This window comes from Bos indicus, chromosome 20, assembly GCF_029378745.1.
Source record: "Bos indicus isolate NIAB-ARS_2022 breed Sahiwal x Tharparkar chromosome 20, NIAB-ARS_B.indTharparkar_mat_pri_1.0, whole genome shotgun sequence".
Taxonomy (NCBI): Eukaryota; Metazoa; Chordata; class Mammalia; order Artiodactyla; family Bovidae; genus Bos; species Bos indicus.
In genome coordinates this window covers 35,895,063-35,914,310 of record NC_091779.1, presented here as the reverse complement: position 1 = coordinate 35,914,310, position 19,248 = coordinate 35,895,063, and the positions used below count along the sequence as shown (strand labels likewise).

At 45.5% G+C, this 19,248-nt stretch overlaps 1 protein-coding gene and 1 long non-coding RNA gene across 3 annotated transcripts in view; one reads left to right on the top strand and one right to left on the bottom strand.

Moving 5' to 3' along the window:
• Nucleotides 1-19,248, top strand: part of EGFLAM (EGF like, fibronectin type III and laminin G domains) — a 193,999-nt gene that overhangs the window by 157,096 nt on the left and 17,655 nt on the right. For both annotated transcript variants that reach the window (XM_019982928.2, XM_019982929.2), the window contains 4 exons: nt 1,264-1,375; nt 7,795-7,911; nt 10,584-10,764; nt 18,943-19,021. In XM_019982928.2, coding sequence (XP_019838487.2) covers nt 1,264-1,375; nt 7,795-7,911; nt 10,584-10,764; nt 18,943-19,021 — 489 coding nt within the window. The remainder of the gene's footprint in view (nt 1-1,263; nt 1,376-7,794; nt 7,912-10,583; nt 10,765-18,942; nt 19,022-19,248) is intronic.
• Nucleotides 1,309-9,100, bottom strand: LOC139178014 (uncharacterized). Its single transcript, XR_011562443.1, has 3 exons — nt 8,981-9,100; nt 7,463-7,533; nt 1,309-1,435 (listed from the first exon to the last, which is right to left on the bottom strand). It is a non-coding gene; the product is annotated as an uncharacterized lncRNA (long non-coding RNA).

Here is a 19,248-nt window from a genome sequence, read left to right as displayed (position 1 = left end):
ATCACGGTTAATGTTTCAGGTGGCCCTTTGGAAAATGTTTATTTTAAAAACCATTTCCAGTACTTCCTGCTTCATTAAGACAATTCAGTGAAAGCCTGAGCTACAGGAAGCCGTGGTGTTGGCCACATCATTTTAACTTTAGGCAGAGGATAAGGTGGTCTAATTTATGATGAACTTGATTCAAAAATCGAGACAATTGAAATGAGCTCATGATGGCAGTGATCAATATCCCTGTGCTGAGGGAGGCAGTGTATTGACAGGGAATGACCTCTACAGGACAAGAACAGGCTCAGATGCTGTTAGTTATTATGGAGATGGGCTGCTGAATGAGGTCTTTATTGCATATTGATTGAGCCAAGGTGATTAAATTCTAATTGCTAAGAACAAATGGCAGAAGCATTTGCCAGAGCGAAAAATCAAGTGAGGGGTGGAGACCTTTCAGTGATTGCGCCCACTGGTATTCCTGGTGGGCTTCCAAAAACGATCCAGGACCACAGAATAATTGGGAGCGTCAGAGAAGGCCAGGAACTATATATACATCTTTAGGGACACAAATGCAGTAATTATACTCTTTTTACACACCTCACTGTGAAATATAATATGTAAAAATCTTACAATATCATTTAAACTTCAAGTGCTTCCATCTTGAATTAATAATTGAATTTTTAAAGTACTTTTAATTTTTTTCACAATATCAGACAATGCGGAATCTGCCTCCCAAATATTTTATTATGAAACACTTCAAACATATAGCAAAGGTGAAAGAATTGTGCAATAAACCTTAGACCCACCACCTACTGTCTACAGTTAGCATTCTGCTGGAGTTACTTTATCATGTGTCTGTTCATTCTTATATTCCCCCATCCATCCATCTTATTTTTTATGCCTTTCAAAGGATGCTACAGACATCATTACATCAAGGAATCTGCTTTACATCATAGCCTATATAGTTTTCTCTTCTTCAAAGATTTCGTGCAACTCTGGTCATATTTTACCCCCTCATCTTGAAAACCAGCCTAATCCTACCCCCATTTCATACTTGTGATAAGGAATAAGTAAAATGATAAGTGAGATAGTCCTCCCATGAAGGAGTCCAGTAAATGGAGCTAGCCCTGCTGTGTTTTACGAGGGGGAATGAGGCTCTTCTCTTTGCTGGACAGGACGAGGTGCTGAAGGTGGGAACACTCCATCAGAGCCAGATTGGTGGACATTATCTGCAACGCCAGTGATGCTAACCCAGGTTCAGTTTCCTTCCTTCAACAGGAGTGAAGAGCCCCTCACCCTGGGCCACTGGCACGAACTGCGTGTGTCCCGCACAGCAAAGAATGGCATCTTGCAGGTGGATAAGCAGAAGGCGGTGGAGGGGATGGCAGAGGTAAGAAGGACATCTGCTCCTGATGACTCGTGTGAGTGGGGTTACTGTTTCCTTCCTGTCCTGGAGACAAAAGCATCAGCACAGTGGTTAATACATGGACTCTGGTGCCATTTCACCTGAGTTAACACCCGAGCTTCCCACTGGACGAGCTCCTTAGCTTTGCAGTTCCTCAACTGGGAATGGGATTGATAATAGTAGGGGCCTTCATAGGGGAGTGAGCTAATACCAGTGTCACTTACAGAACTGCCCACCTGCTCCATGCCTCCCTGCCGACCCATAGCTTTGTTCACATTGCTATACAAGGTAGATCAGAACACAGCTCCAAAGCAGAGCCAGTGATGGGGGTGGGGGTGTGATCACACATCTGACAAGAACAAAGACTCTGAAACCAGACACCTAGGGTTCAAAATCTAGCTCCATTCCTTATCAATGATGTGAGCTCAGACCAGTCTAATCACTTGATCTCCCAAGATGGTGATCTTGGGTGATCTTGATTTTTTTTTGCATCTAAAAAAATAGGGTAATCGTGATAATAATAGCACTGCATTATAGGGTTGTGAGAATTAGAATAACTGTATTTCTCAAATACCACAGAACCCGGCATATGATCAGTGTTGTGTAGCTTTACTTATTATTATTTCTAATAGTGTACTCAGTTCAGTTCAGTCATTCAGTCATGTCCAACTCTTTGTGACCCTATGTACTACAGCACACCAGGCTTTCCTGACCTTCACCAACTCCTGAAGCCTGCTCAAACTCATGCCCATCGAGTCCATGATGCCATCCAACCATCTCATCCTCTGTCATCCTCTTCTCCTCCTGCCTTTAATCTTTCCCAGCATCAGGGTCTTTTCAAATGAGTCAGCCCTTCGCATCAGGTGGCCGAAGTATTGGAGTTTCAGCTTCAGCATCGGTCCTTCTAATGAATATTCAGGACTGATTTCCTTTAGGATGGACTGGTTGGATCTCCTTGCAGTCCAAGGGACTCTCAAGTCTTCTCCAACACCACAGCTCAAAAGCACCAATTCTTCGGTGCTCAGCTTTCTTTATAGTCCAACTCTTATATCCATACATGACTACTAGAAAAATCATAGCTTTGACTAAACAGACTTTTGTTGGCAAAGTAATGTCTCTGCTTTTTGATATGCTGTCTAGGTTGGTCATAGCTTTTCTTTCAAGGGGCAAGTGTCTTTTAATTTCATGGCTGCAGTCACCATCTGCGGGATTTTGGAGCTCAAGAAAATAAAGTCTGTCACAGTTTCCATTGGTTCCCCATCTATTTGCCATGAAGTGATGGGACCAGATGCCATGATCTTAGTTTTCAGAATGTTGAGTTTTAAGCCAGCTTTTAAACCCTCCTCTTTCACTTTCATCAAGAGACTCTAGTTCTTTTTTGCTTTCTGCCATAAGGGTGGTGTCTTCTGCATATCTAAAGTTATTGATATTTCTCCTGGCAATCTTGATTCTAGCTTGTGCTTCATCCAGCTCGTCTTTTCATGTGATATACTCTGCATATAAGTTAAATAAGCAAGGTGACAATATACAGCCTTGACATACTCCTTTCCCTATTTGGAACCAGTCTGTTGTTCAATGCCCAGTTCTAACTGTTGCTTCTTGACCTGCATATAGATTTCTCAGGAGGCAGGTAAGGTGGTCTGGTATTCGCATCTGTTTAAGAATTTTCCACAGTTTGTTGTGATTCACACAGATAAAGGCTTTGGCGTAGTCAATAAAGCAGAAGTAGATGTTTTTCTGGAACCCTCTTGCTTTTTCAATGATCTAGTGAATGTTGGCAGTTTGATCTCTGGTTCCTCTGCCTTTTCTAAATCCAGTTTGAACATCTGGAGGTTCTCTGTTCACATACTGTTGAAGCCTGTCTCGGAGAATTTTGGGCATTACTTTGCTAGCATGTGAGATGAGTGCAATTGTGCAGTAGTTTGAGCATTCTTTGGCATTGCCTTTCTTTGATACTCGAATGAAAACTGACCTTTTCCAGTCCTGTGGCCACTGCTGAGTTTTCCAAATTTGTTGGCATATTGAGTACAGCACTTTAACAGAATCATCTTTTAGGATCTGAAATAGCTTAACTGGAATTCCATCGCCTCCACTAGCTTTGTTTGTGGTGATGTTTCCTAAGACCCATTTGACTTTGCATTTCAGGATGTCTGGCTCCAGGTGAGTGATCACACCATCCTGGTTATCCGGGTCATGAAGATCATTTTGGTACAGTTCTTCTGTGTATTCTTGCCATGTCTTCTTAATATCGTCTGCTTCTGTTAGGTCCATACCATTTCTGTCCTTTATTGTGCCCATCTTTGCATGAAATGTTCCCTTGGTATCTCTAATTTTCTCGAAGAGGTCTCTAGTCTTTCCCATTCTATTGTTTTCCTCTATTTCTTTCCAATGATCACTGAAGAAGGCTTTCTTATCTCCTTGCTATTCTTCGGAACTCTGCATTCAAATGAGTATATCTTTCCTTTTCTCCTTTGCCTTCTGCTTCTCTTCTCTCAGCTATTTGTAAGGCCTCCTCAGACAATCTTTTTGCCATTTTGCATTTCTTTTTCTTGGGGATGGTCTTGATCACTGCTTCCTGTACAATGTCACAAACCTCTATCCATAGTTCTCAGGCACTCTGTCTATCAGATCTAATCCCTTGAATCTGTGTGTCATTCCCACTGTATAATTATAAGGGATTTGACTTAGGTCATACCCAAATGGTCTAGTGGTTTCCCCACTTTATTCAATTTAAGTCTGAATTTGGCAATAAGGCAAATTTAAGTCTGAATTTTGGCAAACTAGCATGACCTCAACAGTTCAGAATTTCCACTCAGGTTTATAACTTTCATCCATGTTTTTATTTCCAAGGTCATGTCTGAAGGAAAATGGCATTTTTAAGGACAGCTAAGAGACATTTGTTTTAAATTACAACATACTAGCATTCTGTACACACATGAAATTTACAGACCCCTAAAAACAGAGGAGACCTCAGATTTGCCAGGATTTTAATTACAACAGTCTTCATTGTGTGCATCACAGATTTAAAGAAGGTATTGATGAATGTGACTGTTCTGATAAGAAAATGAATTGATAGGAAAAGAAGAAAAGGAAAGAAAAGGGACTCTTGGTGGGGAAGATCTTGGTTGAGGAGGGGAGTAAAAAGGGAACTTATCAGGAAGGCAGCTTCAGGGACGGAAGTGGTGGAAGGTCCTGTGAGAATCAAGGGCCTCCTTAGGAATCAGAAAAATCCCAACCTGGGCTCTGCTTCAAGAGGCAAGTACCCTAGAAAATGTCCCATATATATTAGGAAGGAAGGAAAGATGGAAAGAAGGAAGAAAGAGAAAGTAGGGAGGAAGGAAAGAAAATGTATAAAGAAAAACGGATTTTAAAGCAAGAATGGGATTCACTTTCATACAGTCCAGAAAACAGCTGATTTTAGTCCTAGACAGAATTAGAAGCTCACAGGTGTAGATCTGACTGTGTGTTGACTTAATAATATAAATTCACAAAAGCACTGTATCACTCTAGGCCTTAGTTACCAACATCTGTACAACAGTAACACAAACAGGATGGGCGTGTTTGTAAATAGTAGGGTTAAGGCCTTTGATTATAAATAAGGAACTATTTGGGACACAGTATTTACCCTTGAGATCCTGTAGTGAAGAGACAGCACAAGGGTAGAAACCACACACCTCGGGTTCTGTTACTGCCATACCAGGACTGGTAGAACCAGCATCCTCTTTATCGGCTTTTTGAATGGATGGAGCTGCCCACCTGGAAAGCAGTGTAAGCAGGTAGGAGGGAAGGCATGGCTGTTCTGTGTGCATCTGGGGGTGGTTCTTGGGAGGCCTCCCTGAGACCAGAGTGGGAAGACCCATGCTTGATCTCGGTGAGTTAAACCTTAATCAGATCACCCCCCGGGATCTCTGCCCCGCAGCTGTTATACCCTGTTCAAAGGCTTGGTCAATGGGGATAGTGGTCTTAGAGCTTAGAGAAGGAGGGGGACAGGGGTTACAGGATACGCTGGAGGCTAAGCCAGCCCCTAAGTGTCCAAACCACACCCGACATCACGTTGCTCAGCTGGCTGCACTGAGAAACACCCACAGCCCAGGATGAGTCAAGCTGTGCAAACTCAAAGGGGCAGTGCTCCCAGGGCTTCAGAAAACCCATCAGGGGGTTTACTCAGGTTTTCCAGCCACTCTCAGCTTAACGAAAGTGGTGGATCCAGGCACTGAGCGCCTCACTTTGGTGGGTCTGTTTGCTTCCCTCCTGTGGTCCCGCTGCAGCCCCGCCTTTTGTCCACTTCAGGCGGTGGTGGCAGAGGCGTGGGGGGCAGGGGGCAGGGGGAGGACTTTGATGAGGAGCCAAAAGAGACTTCTGTCACCCCACAAGACCCTACCCAGTTTGCCTGACACAACCAAGAAACTCCCAAGTTTTTTTAAAACAGCCTGCTTCTCTGAAGTCCCTTTGACCTTGCAGCCCTCCTCCTTTCTTCCTAGTTTTTTATTTTAAAGACATGATGATGATGGGTCTCTGTGGGTGTGTCCTGACAGCTCCTGCCTGGTTCCCTAATCCACAAGGATTCCTGAAATTGCCTCTGATGATTCCTTGCATCCCCATTCATTAAATAAGAACCCTCAAAGCTGCCTGAAGGTTATTGACAGAAGGCAGTTCAGCCTGTCTACTACGAGACCTCTCTGCTGTTACTTGGCTGGACTCAGCCACTCCGAGCGCTCCCCTAGATGGAGCATCCTCCTCTCTGCTCCCCTGTCTCCTCTTCTCTACCCCGACTGGACCCCAAATCCATTCTCCTCCCTCTGGCCAGTGATAGTCCTAAAATACAGATCTGATTACTCTCTTCCTGAAAACTCGTTGTTCTTTTGGTGAAGTGTAAGTTTCTATCCATGTGTGATGTGGTCCCTCCTTGCCTTTGCCTGATACCCAGCATGCCCTCCAAGCTCTGACTCCAGCCAGTTTCTGAGACTCAGTTTTGACTCTTCCTGCTTCACCTCCCACTCCCTAATTCTGGAGCAGAGTATGAGATGCCCTATCCCTGCCAGGTGCCCCCATGGTCACGGGGCTTATCTTACCTGCCCGTTTACTGGTCTGTGTTGCCCCACAGTGTAAGCCCCTGGAGGGAGGGACCTGGGCTTTCTTATTTACTGTGGTTTGTGCACCACTTAGTACCTGGGACATGGTAGGTACCTAATAGTATTTGTTAAATAATTGAATCCGGTTACACTTTGTATTTCTTTTGACCATAAATCAAAGGAAACAATAACTTATGTTACCCCAAATGTGTTCATTCCCAGAGGTCTCAAATTTACATGTTATCTTAGGGCACTTTAACATTTTGCTTAAGATGGTTGAAGGAGTTTAGACATTAAATCTCACACACAGCTTGTTATCTAGCCCAGCCGTTGGGTTTAGGCTGTTGAAATGACCAGAAGCAGGAGAAGCCTTTGGGGATTGACAGTAGGGATCTCTAAGAATCTGGAAGGAATTTCTCTGCCCTTTGTATATGATAACAAGGAATGCCTTCCACTCACCATGCTTTCCCTTTCTCTTGGCTTAAAGAAATTCTGTCTTTACCGTTAGTGAATATATCAATAAGTCCTGTACTAGAATTTGGATCATGTATCCAAATCTAAGCAAAGTGCTAAACCAGTGGGATCTCAGTGCCAGGAGAGGCTCAGGCACACGTGCGCCCCAAATAACAGCAGCTTATAATGAGGGCTTATTTCTCATCCACATTACATGTCCATCAACAGTCAGCTGCAGCCTTAATCTGAGACCCAGGCTGAAGGAATAACAGTGATCCCCAACGTTTTTGGCACCAGGGTCCACTTTCAAGGAAGACAGTTTTTCCATGGAAGAGGGGTGGGAGGGTAGGGATGGTTTCAAGATTATTCAAGCACCTTACATTTAGTGTGCACTTTATTTCTATTATTATTACATCAGCTCCATCTCAGATCATCAGGCATTAGATCCTAGAAGTTGGGGACCTCTGGAAATAGGGGTAGAGGAACAGGGCATAGTGAACCACTCCTGGCTCTGAAAGACTCTGCCCAGAAATGATTCATTTCTCACCTGTTCATGTTTTGTTGACCAAAGCAAGTTACATGGCCCCACTTGAGACTGACAGGTTAGAGGTAGCCTTCCTGCAGGGAGAGAGTGACACTGATGATGTAGTGGTCTACCATATTCGCTTGCATTTTCTGGATGATGAATCTCAGAAATGTCCAGAAATTTACAAAAAATCAAAAAGGTGGTAAGCAGCAATGAAAAACAAGACAAAGGTTGGGCCAATATGTATAAAAATTATCATGATGAGTCTTGAGACTGCCTCAGCCATTTGTTCCCTAACAGGGAACCAGAGGCACAGTTGGTTATACCGTGTTTTGTTTTTAATCTGTTGGCAGGGAGGCTTCACCCAGATTAAGTGCAACTCGGACATTTTCATCGGTGGGGTCCCCAATTACGATGATGTGAAGAAGAACTCGGGCATCCTCAAGCCATTCAGTGGGAGCATCCAGAAGGTACAGGCTACCCTTCCTCACGTGCATGGTGTGAATTTGACTACCGACAATGGAATCGAGAACTGTGATCAGTGCAAACTGCTATACCCAAGAAAGAAACCATGAGGAAGTTTTTAACATTTTTAAAATTATGTTTTTTAATTCTCGGAGCATACCTGGTTTCCAGCCCCGCTTTCTTATAGCATCTGCTCCCAGCTGTGCCCAGCGGACATCTCATGAATGCAACTAATGAAGATGAATTTTTACAATAGATCTACTTAGAATATCCTAGTATTGTTGAGGGGGCAGTTGGACCAGGTCACTGCAGACACTTGTCAAAAAGGGAAGGCAATGGATAGAGTCTCATAGTGACTCCTGCTTCTCTTTGGGGTCACTTGGCTTTTTGCTCAAGGCAAGACCCAATTGTTTTTGCTGCCTCCACTTCCATCCCCACCACCCTGTTTTAATGGTTGTTCATCAATCATGTAACCCAACTCTTAAGAGCACAGATTAGAGTCCTTCCATAGGTTTGAGAAAAAAAATCCACTCAGCTAGTAAGAGACAGGACACTGACCCCATTCATATCTGTCACATGTTCCTTCTCTTGGGGCTGCCTGTGATCTCTCTGGTCATGAGATTATGTTCTGTCTACAACAGACATGTAAGTTGACCCACCAACCCAGAGTCCAGGACCAGTAAACATGGGGAAAAAAGGATTTGAAGAAAAACACATCCGGTTCCTGGATGTCAGCCAAGTCCTATTTCTCTTGGCAACCAGTGAAGGAATGGGGGCCACCAATCCCTGAGGGGGATCTGAGGCAAAGTACGGGAGGCGCTAAGGTGGTGGAGGGGCAGTGAGAGGAGGTCCTCTCAAGGATGTGCACAGCTGGGCTCTGAGAAGGGCCCCAGGGACTCTGTCCTTCTCTGTGTCCCAGTGTGGGGCCCAGAAAAGGGACCCAGTCAATTTTTCCTCGCCCTGCTGTGCTTCCCTTTGCTGCTGAACTGTGAGGTCAGTGTCACCTCAGTTCAGACTGTTGTCCCCCACCGTGAGTGGGACTGGCCATGTGAAATCATGGGTTTGAAATTCTACCTTAGGAGGTAAGCTGAGCTGCTGAGAGGCTTCATCTTCCTTCTGAACATGTCAGGCTTTGCTCTCTTCACACAACACACACAAGCCTTTCCTCCTTACTTCCTGGAAAAGCCCCCTCCCCTCCCAGTGACCCGGTCAGTAAGCGAAAGTGAAAGTGTTAGTCGCTCAATTGTGTCCCGACTCTTTGTGACCTCATGGACTGTGGCCTGCCAGGCTCCTCTGTCCATGGAATTCTCCAGGCAAGAATAGTGGAGTGGGTAGCCATTCCCTTCTTCAGGGGATCTTCCAACCCAGGGATCAAACCCAGGTCTCCCACCTTGCAGGCAGATTCTTTACCATCTGAGCCACTATGGAAGCCCCAGCCCAGTCATGGCACTTGACTCAGTTTCTCGTGACTCGGTTTTACAATCGTCACTCACAGCAAGAAAGGGGGAGCGTTCATGACTCGGTTTTACAGTCGTCACTCACAGCAAGAAAGGGAGAGCGTGTGGAAAGTTTCCGGCTCTTTGGTAGATTTTGAGTGGCATGCCTGGAGGAAGGTTTTCTCCCAGCTTTCCTGACTCTCCAAAAACTAGACAAACCTATGGAAACATGAATGAGTGGCCAGAAGTACCCTTGCTAACCTCTTAGGATCCCCTGCACGCTGGAGGTTACCCTAGAAGCTCTCTCTGTCTGAGTTCTGTGAAGCCTGAAGAACCCTGAAACACCCACAGCTCAGGGCCAACGCACACTTCGTTTATTTGGAGTCGGGGAGCCCAGTGACCTCACTCTATAATTCATCAGTTTCACTAAAGCCCCATTACAGGGAAGAGGGGTGAGAGCAAAGAGCCGTCTGTCCTGGTTAATGTGCACAGCAGCGCTGAGAATGTGACCTGAGTTTCACTCCGGGGAAGAGGATGTGGAGAGGTGGGGATTCCGGAGTGCTGGGGAAGGAGGAAGCAGGAGGGAGGGGGGCAGTTGGGGAGACTGAGTTGATAGAGCTGGAGGAGGCTGCAGAGAATACCAGCCAGGAAGACACAGCAGTACATTTCCACCACCTCCAGACTCTATCACCGCCCCCGGCCCCACCTTGGATTCCTGCCTCTGTGACATTTTGTGTTGTATTCTTCCTTACTCTGCTTTTTAGCCGCATGTCTCAGCCTTGGCTGCATCTTAGAATCGCCTGGAATGTTTCTTTAAACTTGCAGGTGACTCAGTTTCACCCACAGAAATTCTGGTTCACTTGATCTGGGTGGGGCTTGGGCATGAGTATATTTCTTAACACCCTCACCTCCCATGATTCCAATATACAGCATTAGAAACCAAATTTTGTAGTAATTGATTCTTCTTTATGATTGCTCTGAGTGTCCAGGTTTTCCAGAACCAGAGGAAGCTGCTTGTTTAGTCTTGTACATGATGCAGATTCTCCCAAGCACCAAATGTAGTTACTTCCATTCCTGCATCATTCACAGAACTCCGAAAGTAGTAACCAGACTTTCTCTGTTTATTTTTAAAGCTCCCCCCTACCCCAGGCATAGTTCAGGTTGGTGTGCTGAGGGAAGCTGTAGAAGACTCTAGAGCTGATTTCTGAATCCCTGAATTGCTTTATGTTTTCTTTTCTAAGATCATCCTGAATGACCGGACCATCCACGTGAAGCATGACTTCACGTGGGGCGTGAACGTGGAGAATGCAGCCCACCCCTGCGTGGGGTCCCCCTGTGCCCATGGGGGCAGCTGCCGACCCAGGAAGGAGGGCTATGAGTGTGACTGCCCCTTGGGCTTCGAGGGGCTGCACTGCCAGAAAGGTATACTCTGTGTGTGTGTGTGCATGCACACACTTCTGCTTCCTGGAGCAGAGGGAATGGACACACTGTTTGGGAGACTGCCACTCTTAAAGGACTAGTTGATTACCCTGAGACAGCCATACTGTTTATTTTTATTAACGATGTCAACAGCATATTAGATGATTCTTTACCAGCTGAGTCACCAGGGAAACCCAGATGATTAATTTTATATATATATATATATATATAAACTACTTTAACTATTTAATAAGAATTAAAATGCTGAAATACTTCTGTAAACAGTAAGTAAATAGCTCCCCATCACAGCTACTATGGCTCCTTCTCTGAGAATTGCCCCATGGTCTAGAATCAAAGGGTTAATTCATAATACTGGATGGGGGGCGGTTTCCAGGACCCCTGATCTGAGCCTCTCCCAGAGCCTATCCTGACAGGTGAATGCCTGGGCTTTATAGACTGATAAATATTTTTACAAAATATTTTTGACTCCTACCTGTGAATGCTACAAAGGGAACTCTTGCCAAATATGGCATAATATGAATTGTGCATTAATTGCTACAAGCTAGAATATGAACAACCTTCTGCAGACTGCTGTTTTCCATGCTGTATGTTTCCTCTGTACCTCAGTTTCTTCATCTGTAAAATGAGAATAATACAGAGATATTGTTTAACTCAGAGAATGGTAGTGTAGATTACATAAGGCAATGTGTATTCCTTAGAAGAGGAATGAGGCAGAACTCATATTTCTCAGAAGAATACCTAGTAAGTAACAATAGCACCCATTATCCATTATCTGATGCTGAAGCTGAAGCTGCAGTACTTAGGCCACCTGATTCGAAGAGCCAAATCACTGGAAAAGACCTGATGCTGGGGAAGACTGAGGGCAGGAAGAGAAGGGGGTGACAGAGGATGAGACAGTTGGATGGCATCACCAACTCCATGGACCTGAGTTTGAGCAAGCTCTGGGAGATAGTGAAGGACAGGGAAGCCTGGCGTGCCGCAATCCATGGGGTCACAAAGAGGTGAACATGACTGAGCGACTGAAAAACAACAAGCCATTATTATTCTTGGTGAGAAAAATAAAATCCACCAGCAGGTGCTGTGAGCACTTAACTTCCAACTTGCCTTTGTCTGAAAGCAGAGCAGATCCCAGATTGCAGGTCCTGCTGGACTGTTTTCCACGCCTGCTCAAGGGAGGCAGAGGCCAGGGTGGGGTCTAGAAGAGGCCCACGTCGTGCAGCTGCATCATGGTGAGCCACATGGACCTTCTTTTTAGAATGTCGGGGAGGCCTCACCTCTCCAGGAACTAATAAAAAAGGTATACAGGCCTGAAGGCAAGAAGGCAGCGGTCCTAAGTGAAGCACTGCTGTCTCTCTCTTTCCTGTTTTTTTTCCCAGGTTTTTGATTGTTCTCAGAAGTAGGGCTTAGAGGAAAACTGAAGACTACAGGTAGATATTTCAGTATCTGGAGTGCTAGGAGAAGTTGTTGTGCAGCAGTCTTGGAAAATATGAAAGATGCCAATTAGCCAGTTGGAAGATTAAGTAGTAGTATATTGAAATGAGTTTCGAAACCCTCACGGCAAATCATATGAAATAAGTTTACAAATGTATCTCACTCTAGTGATGAACCCCTAAAGAAGAGGAACTGAGCCATTTGTGAATGATCCTGATTATAAAGCTAACAAGGAAATCACTGTTTAGCTAACAGCAGGTACTTGGAGAGATTTAGCTCAAGAGTGGCCTGTTCATTCAGAAAATTGGATCTAGATTTCACACATCAGTGTTTGACTCTCCTAAGTCTCCAATTTTACCACAGGCAAATGCAAGCTTGCTCCTGCCTTAGATGCTAACACTAAGGGTCAATATATAAAGTCCAGGATTAAATGAACATTTAGCTTCTGGAATTAAATAGAAAGGAAAAGATAACTGGTACCTTGGTAACCCTTGTTTCCTGTTACAGAACATTAACCATATAAATTGTAAGTTGTAAAGAGCTTTGCAACTATAGATTCAGGTTCAATGAGAAATATACCTCTCCAAAATGAAAGTCAGATCGCTGATGAGGGCCTGGGCCTTCTGGCAAGATCCAAGAGATTGGGCAGTGGCAGTGTGGGGGTGGTCTAGACAGCATTTAGACCCCTTTTTTCTGCAACATCCTAGGCTACAACCAAGACTAAAACTCAGAGCATCAGCTGCTTTCACATTGTATCAGCATTTCCTCATGCTTTGAAATAGGGTATTTCTGGCAAAAAGGCAACTGTTGCCAGTCCTAGGAAGATTCATGCATAGGAGGCATGGCCTGTATCATGTAATTTCTTCTGCTGTATGACTTGGGAGGATTAACGGAACTGTGGGTACAGGTTAGGGCTGTTAAGGACAAATTTTTAGGCCCCAGCAGGTACATAGAGGTACACCGTTACCATACAGACTGCTGTGATTGTTCAATAAGCTTGTAGGCCTGGATAAGTGTCAGAAAGAAAGGAAAGAGAGCTGGCAAACTATACTGTTCCACAGAGATGCAAAAGAACAGTCTAAAAGCTGGGATATATTCTTAGCGGGAAAGACCAAGACTGGTTAAGAGCCATCCTTGGTTATCAAAGAGAATCCCACCTGATCCAATGAGATGCTTCTTACCCTTATATATTTAACAGCTTTTCCCTCCATGTTGGACAGATCTTTCTTCAAAAGCACAAACGTGTTCCCTAGTGTCTCCCACAGATGTTAAACCACCCTTTTACAGTGTGCAGCATGTCAGAGAAACCCCCAACGCCAGGCCTCACTCAGTCCATACCAAGGGGCACCTTCTCCAGCAGGAAGTTAGTTCTAGGGATGTTCAGTGAGTCTGGGTCTCTCTGCCCTCCTCAGTGAGGAGTTCCACTGGGGCTCTAGTGTCTAGGAGACTAGACACTTGTTCTCAACTCTTGGTAGTACAGGAGGGCTGGGGCTGGGGCGATTCCGGGCTCTCAGACCATCAGACCATTAGGAGGGTCTTGGGAGCCCCATCCCACCCTTTGTCTCTGCAACATCAGAGGCTGGAGCAGAATCTGAGCCCAGATGGAGGTGGGCACTGGGCTCCCACGGAGCTGCAGGAAAGTGAGCCTCTGTGCCCCAGCTGGGGCTGGAGAAGCCAGAAGGCCTTCAAGGTACCAGCCACAACTTCAGCAGAAACCGTAAGGCGCGGTGGTCCCCTCACCTTCCACCTGGGGCTCTCACTCTCGTGTGCCTTCTTCTACCACAAACCTCAGCACCCCATGCTGCAGCCCAGTCCTGAGGTCCCTTTCTCATCTCACCAGAGGGGTGTCAGAAAGCCGATACTCCCCATCCTTAGAGATTTCTTTCTTCTTTCTCTCTACTCTCATCCAAATTTGCCCATTTTGTGTCCCAGGCCGTAAGAGCTCTTGTGTCTAAGTTACTAACAAGGGAAAGCAGAGTTTCACAAAGCACAGGTGAAAATTTAAGTTCTAAAGAATACTAATGGCGGTTTTGTGTTCGCACAGAGAGATAGACAACATAACATTCACATGCGCAGAATGGGAGGGGAAATTCTGTGGTCTAATAAAGTGAGTCGCTCTGTCATGTCTGACTCTTTGGGACTCCATGGACTCTAGCCTGCCAGGCTCCTCTGTCCATGGAATTCTCCAGGCCTGAATACTAGAGTGGGTTGTCACTCCCTTCTCCAGGGAATCTTCCCAATCTGGGGATCAAACCCAGGTCTCCTGCACTGTAGGCAGATTCTTTACCATCTGAGCCTGAAATAAGACTGAGTAATCCTGGGTAAACCATCGCTTCTTCTGTGGGACTTCTCAGAGCCTTTGATATGTTCTGAGTGTCCAAGACAAGGGTGTAGAATGCATCTCTTTCCTCCAGGGTTTCCCCCAGCCCATGGCAGACAGGCCACTTGGGAAAGGACCGAGCTCTGATGGTACTCCCTTCCCTTCCCTTCCCTTCCCTTCCCAGATTACTGAGAAGTTCTGACTCAGACGGTGCAGGACCCTTCAGGCCACTAGATGGGAGTGTTTCTCTGCAGCAGCTGAAGTTCCACTCAATACCAACACCGAAAGCCACTGGCTTAGGTCACACATTTGTCAGAGACACACAGTCCTCAAAGATGGGAACCTGCCTGACTCATAATGATGGACCACATTCTACACACTTCACAGTGTATTTAGTAAATTCATATCAAATTGCTGAGTCTGATTGGGGGACGGGAGTTGGGGGGAAGTCCCAGAGCATTAAAAAAAAAAAAAAGTAGCTTCATTAAATATGAGCTGTAATTTAAGAATACTCAGTATGAAAAAACACAAATTCATAAAACATATAAATTGTGCATACTATAGGGAATTTCTTTTCTTGGGATGGTGTATCCTTAACCAATGCAAGATTTGGAGGCATTCAGCCTGGATGTTGATTTTTAGATAGTTGAAGGCTGGTAGTGTAGAAAACAATTTTTTAGCTATTACTTACTTTGTGGCTGCAGAGTCAGCTTCATGGGACCAGATGGCTGCTCCAAGCAGAGCTGTCCAGCAAGGGAGAGTTCTGCCTGTGGATGAGAGAGCTGCCCACCCTGGAAATTGTTCCCTGGGACTGGATTGCCATCGCTCAGGAGGTTGTGGGGAGAAGTCCTGGCTGCTGGAAAAGCTAGGTTACAACCCCAGCTCCTTCCTTCACTGGTCCTGGGACTGCGTGAAGGAGCCAGCAAGTTTTCTTCCACTCTTTATAGTCCATTGGGAATTTCAAGTCCCTGAAGTGGAAAATTTGCCTGGCTTGCAGGCTGGTTATTCATTTTGTCACCAGATGTCTCAAGCTTTTAGGTCTAAATGTGAGGAAGCACCAAAAACAGTCTTTGAGTAGTGCCTTTGCCACAAGAAAAAAAAAAAAAGACAGTGTAGAAGAAATTAGATCTAAAGGGTTAGGATAAAATATACTTGTGCTTACAATATTTTAAAAAACTGCAAAAGGCTAGAAAGGACTAGATGGCTACTTCTAACTGTAATGTTTTAGGATGGAATTAATGTTTATCCACATATACTGATGACACGGAGTATATTTTCACTGTGTTTATGTTCAGTGGTGTCATTTCTAGAGTGTTCGCCTGCTCTTTATTAATCACAAGATCTGAACCTTGTAAAGGGGGTGGGTTGGGAATTAGGGTGATATTTTCCACTGTGGAGAGAAAAGAGGCAGCTGGCTGGCTTGCATTCCTTTTTCACATGTAGCCTGGAGCCAAGAAAAGGTAGTGGTCATTGACAAGGTAAGTAACTCTCCAGGAAGTGTTTTCTCCAGGTTTAGATTAAGTGGGCATTGTCAGTTCAAGGTCAGGGGAGCCCCAGAGGTGTTAGACAGTTTATTAGACACATCTTCCTGGTCCACCACCTCCTGTACCCCAGTTACTAAGCCGAGAACTGCGGAGGTGTGTTGGGTGATTTGGTGCTAACCATGCTGAGAGAAAATATTTCCAGCGGTTTCTCACGAGGGGAACGAGTGGATTCACGTTCCCTCAGAGGAATGTGAGTTCCTGCAGGGCTTCCCAGGGGCTGTGTAAGGCCGCTTTCCAGCGATCTGCAACCACAGTAATTGGGATTTTACAGTGACTGTGAGATTCTGACTTGCCCTGTTCTGTTTCATGCTGGCATCTGGCAGAGTGTGGGAACTACTGCCTCAACAGTAAGTACAGTGAGTCCTCCGAGAAGCTGGGACGGCTCCTGGGCTGGTGCCAGGTCAGGCTCTGGACAGGCTGTGGGCATAGTGCTGGCCAACCACCTGCAGAGGGTAACGGGGGACACACCTCTCAGAGGGGCTGCAGCCTCCCACCGAGATTGCCAGCCCTGGGAGCACACTTGTCTCCCGGCTGGATCTTGGGAAGCCCTGAGCTAGAGGGGCTTAGTCAGTAGCTGGACGGGGCTCGCGCACACACCCCTTTGAGAGTCCAGGTGCAGAGCACATCCTGATCATTTCCAGGAGTGCAGACCCATGTCCATCCAGTAACAGCAGGGATGGGCCCTGCTTGGGGCTGAGCCAAACCCAGCAGGGACTCCAGAGTGACTGGGAGGGATGGCTTCTCCTCCTGTCTGGCATCAGCAGCTGGCAATTCAGGGTCTGCCCGCCCAGGTGTGAGCTCCCCTGTCCTCCTGCGTTTCCCCACTCTTGCTTCTTGTACCCCATTCTTACCCTCTTCTATTTTTTTGCTTCTCCTGGACTTCTCCCCCAGCCGCAGCTTTTTCATCCTCTCTGCATCCCCTGCTTGGGGATGCCATCCACTTGGCTGTTCATTTTTGTGTTGTTGTTTTTTTTCCCACACCTTCTCCTACTTTGCTTCTCTGACATTTTCTTTTCTCCTCCTCTAACGTCTACTTTCCCCTTCTTCTTCTCTCTTCCCACCAACTTTCTACTTGTGGCATTTTACATCTTTTTTCTTCTCTCAGCTTCCTTTTCTTCCTTCCTCCTCCTCCTCACTTAAACCAGAGGGTGGAGCAGCTCAGAATTTGAGATTAAAGAGCCATCACTTCCGACTCTAAAAGGCCCTCCGCATCGACAGCCCCTTGTCCTGGGCCATGCTGCCTCAGAGGACAAGAAAGTAACTTCTTAGATAGTTACCTCAAAAATTCTCTTTAAAATGTTTGCTTCTCTTCCTCTCCTTCTTTTCTTTCTTTCTTTTACTCTCTCCCTCCCCCAACTTCTCTTTTTCTTCCTTCCTTTTTTTTTTCTTACTTTTTATGAAGAATACAGGAGCATGCTGTGGGTGACCTGCTGACACAGGAACTTTTATTTGGGGGCCCAATATCATTATGGGCTCCCCAGGTGGCTCAGTGGTAAAGAATCCACCTGCCAATGCAGGAGACGCCAGAGAGGCGAGTTCGATCCCTGAATGGGGAAGATACCTGGAGGAGGAAATGGCAACCCACTCCAGTATTCTTGTCTGGAAAATTCCGTGGCCAGAGGAGCCTGGTGGGCTACAATCCATGGGCTTGCAGAGTCCAGACATGGCTGAGCACACATGCGCAATGTCACTGGGTTTTGTGTTTTACTGTTATTTTTTTTCTTTCTTCCTTCCTTCTTTTCTTTCTTGCCTTCCTTCCTTCTTTTTAATGTGTAGAAGTTGAGTTTAAACTCTCCTGTCATTTGTAGTGTCGATAATTACACATTTTTTCTCTCCTGGATGTAGAGATCTTAGTTCATCTTCTTTGTGCCAACCACATATCTTATGAAACTATGACTTATTTTATAAGCTGGCTTATTTTCTCTCATTTTGCACATTTCTTTGAACATGAGATTCATTTTACCTTAACTTTTTTAAATTGCCATTTCTTTGTCTTTCTAAAGAGGAAAGTGATATTGCTGTGATCTCTTTAGAAGAAATCCTCTAAATTATCCCTAATTCATGACACCAAATGCTACTACTTAACTTATTCCTTTATTCACTGTGTGGAAGAGGGTGCTTCCTCAAGAAAACAAAGTAATGAGAAGGAAACACTTCTAAAATATTGGAAAGAAGGCTCAGGGCCAGAGTTTGGTTCATAGTCTGTTTCTCTCTTAGCTGTATAATCTTGGGCAAATCCTTAATGATTACGTGCCTCATTTTCTTTTTCTATAAAATGGGAATATCCAAGCCTCCCCTTCCCCAATACTTGCTGCTCCTTTGTATGACTGTGGTAAAAATTTTGTGAAGTAGGACACCAGAAGGTGCTTCACAAAAAACAGTCAAAGCCTTATCCATTACTAACCCGTATCTGACGTTGTGACCGAATGGGTTCTGGACCAGGTTGGTTTCAAATAGAGAAGTCCTGGTGGATTTTGTTGGGGGACTGTTTGCCTCCCTTGGAGAACTTCTAGGGCTATCCCCATCTGCTCCTCACGTGGCCCAGGGCCTGCCCTTTAGCTTCCAGGAATAACTGGGCACGATTCAAGGTTCAGTATATTGCAGGGCCTTCTCGGTAGGGCTGAGGCAGATAACAGTGACGGCCAGCCCCAGGGCGGGACCACCAGCGAGAGGCCAACTGCAGGCTATCAGGCCAGGTCATCCCACAGCAGGCCAAGTGCCTGTGCAGCCAAGAGGAAGGGGCTGCCAAGTTGATAAATGCCCCATTTCCGGGAGCTGGCTTTCGTTCTTTTCCTGCCTCCTGGTGGAGTCCTGGGGTCAAGAGAGCCGCATAGCACATAACCTCCGTTTTCTGTTCTGTCTCAGCGATCACAGAAGCTATTGAGATCCCGCAGTTTATCGGCCGCAGTTACCTGACGTATGACAATCCAGATATTCTCAAGAGGTAAGAAGACCCCTCGAGCACCTTCCTTATCTCCTGGGAGGTCAGTTTCTCATTATCTTTCCCAGAGCTTTTCCTTATCTTCCATGCCAGAAGATAATTCTCCAAGAAGGCACGAGAATTTAGCTGTAGTCCCAGGGGAAGAAAACATACAAAATAAACATAGAAACTAGAACAAAACAACACATACAAAAAAATAACCCCACAAAAATGTAGCCTTTGAACCAACC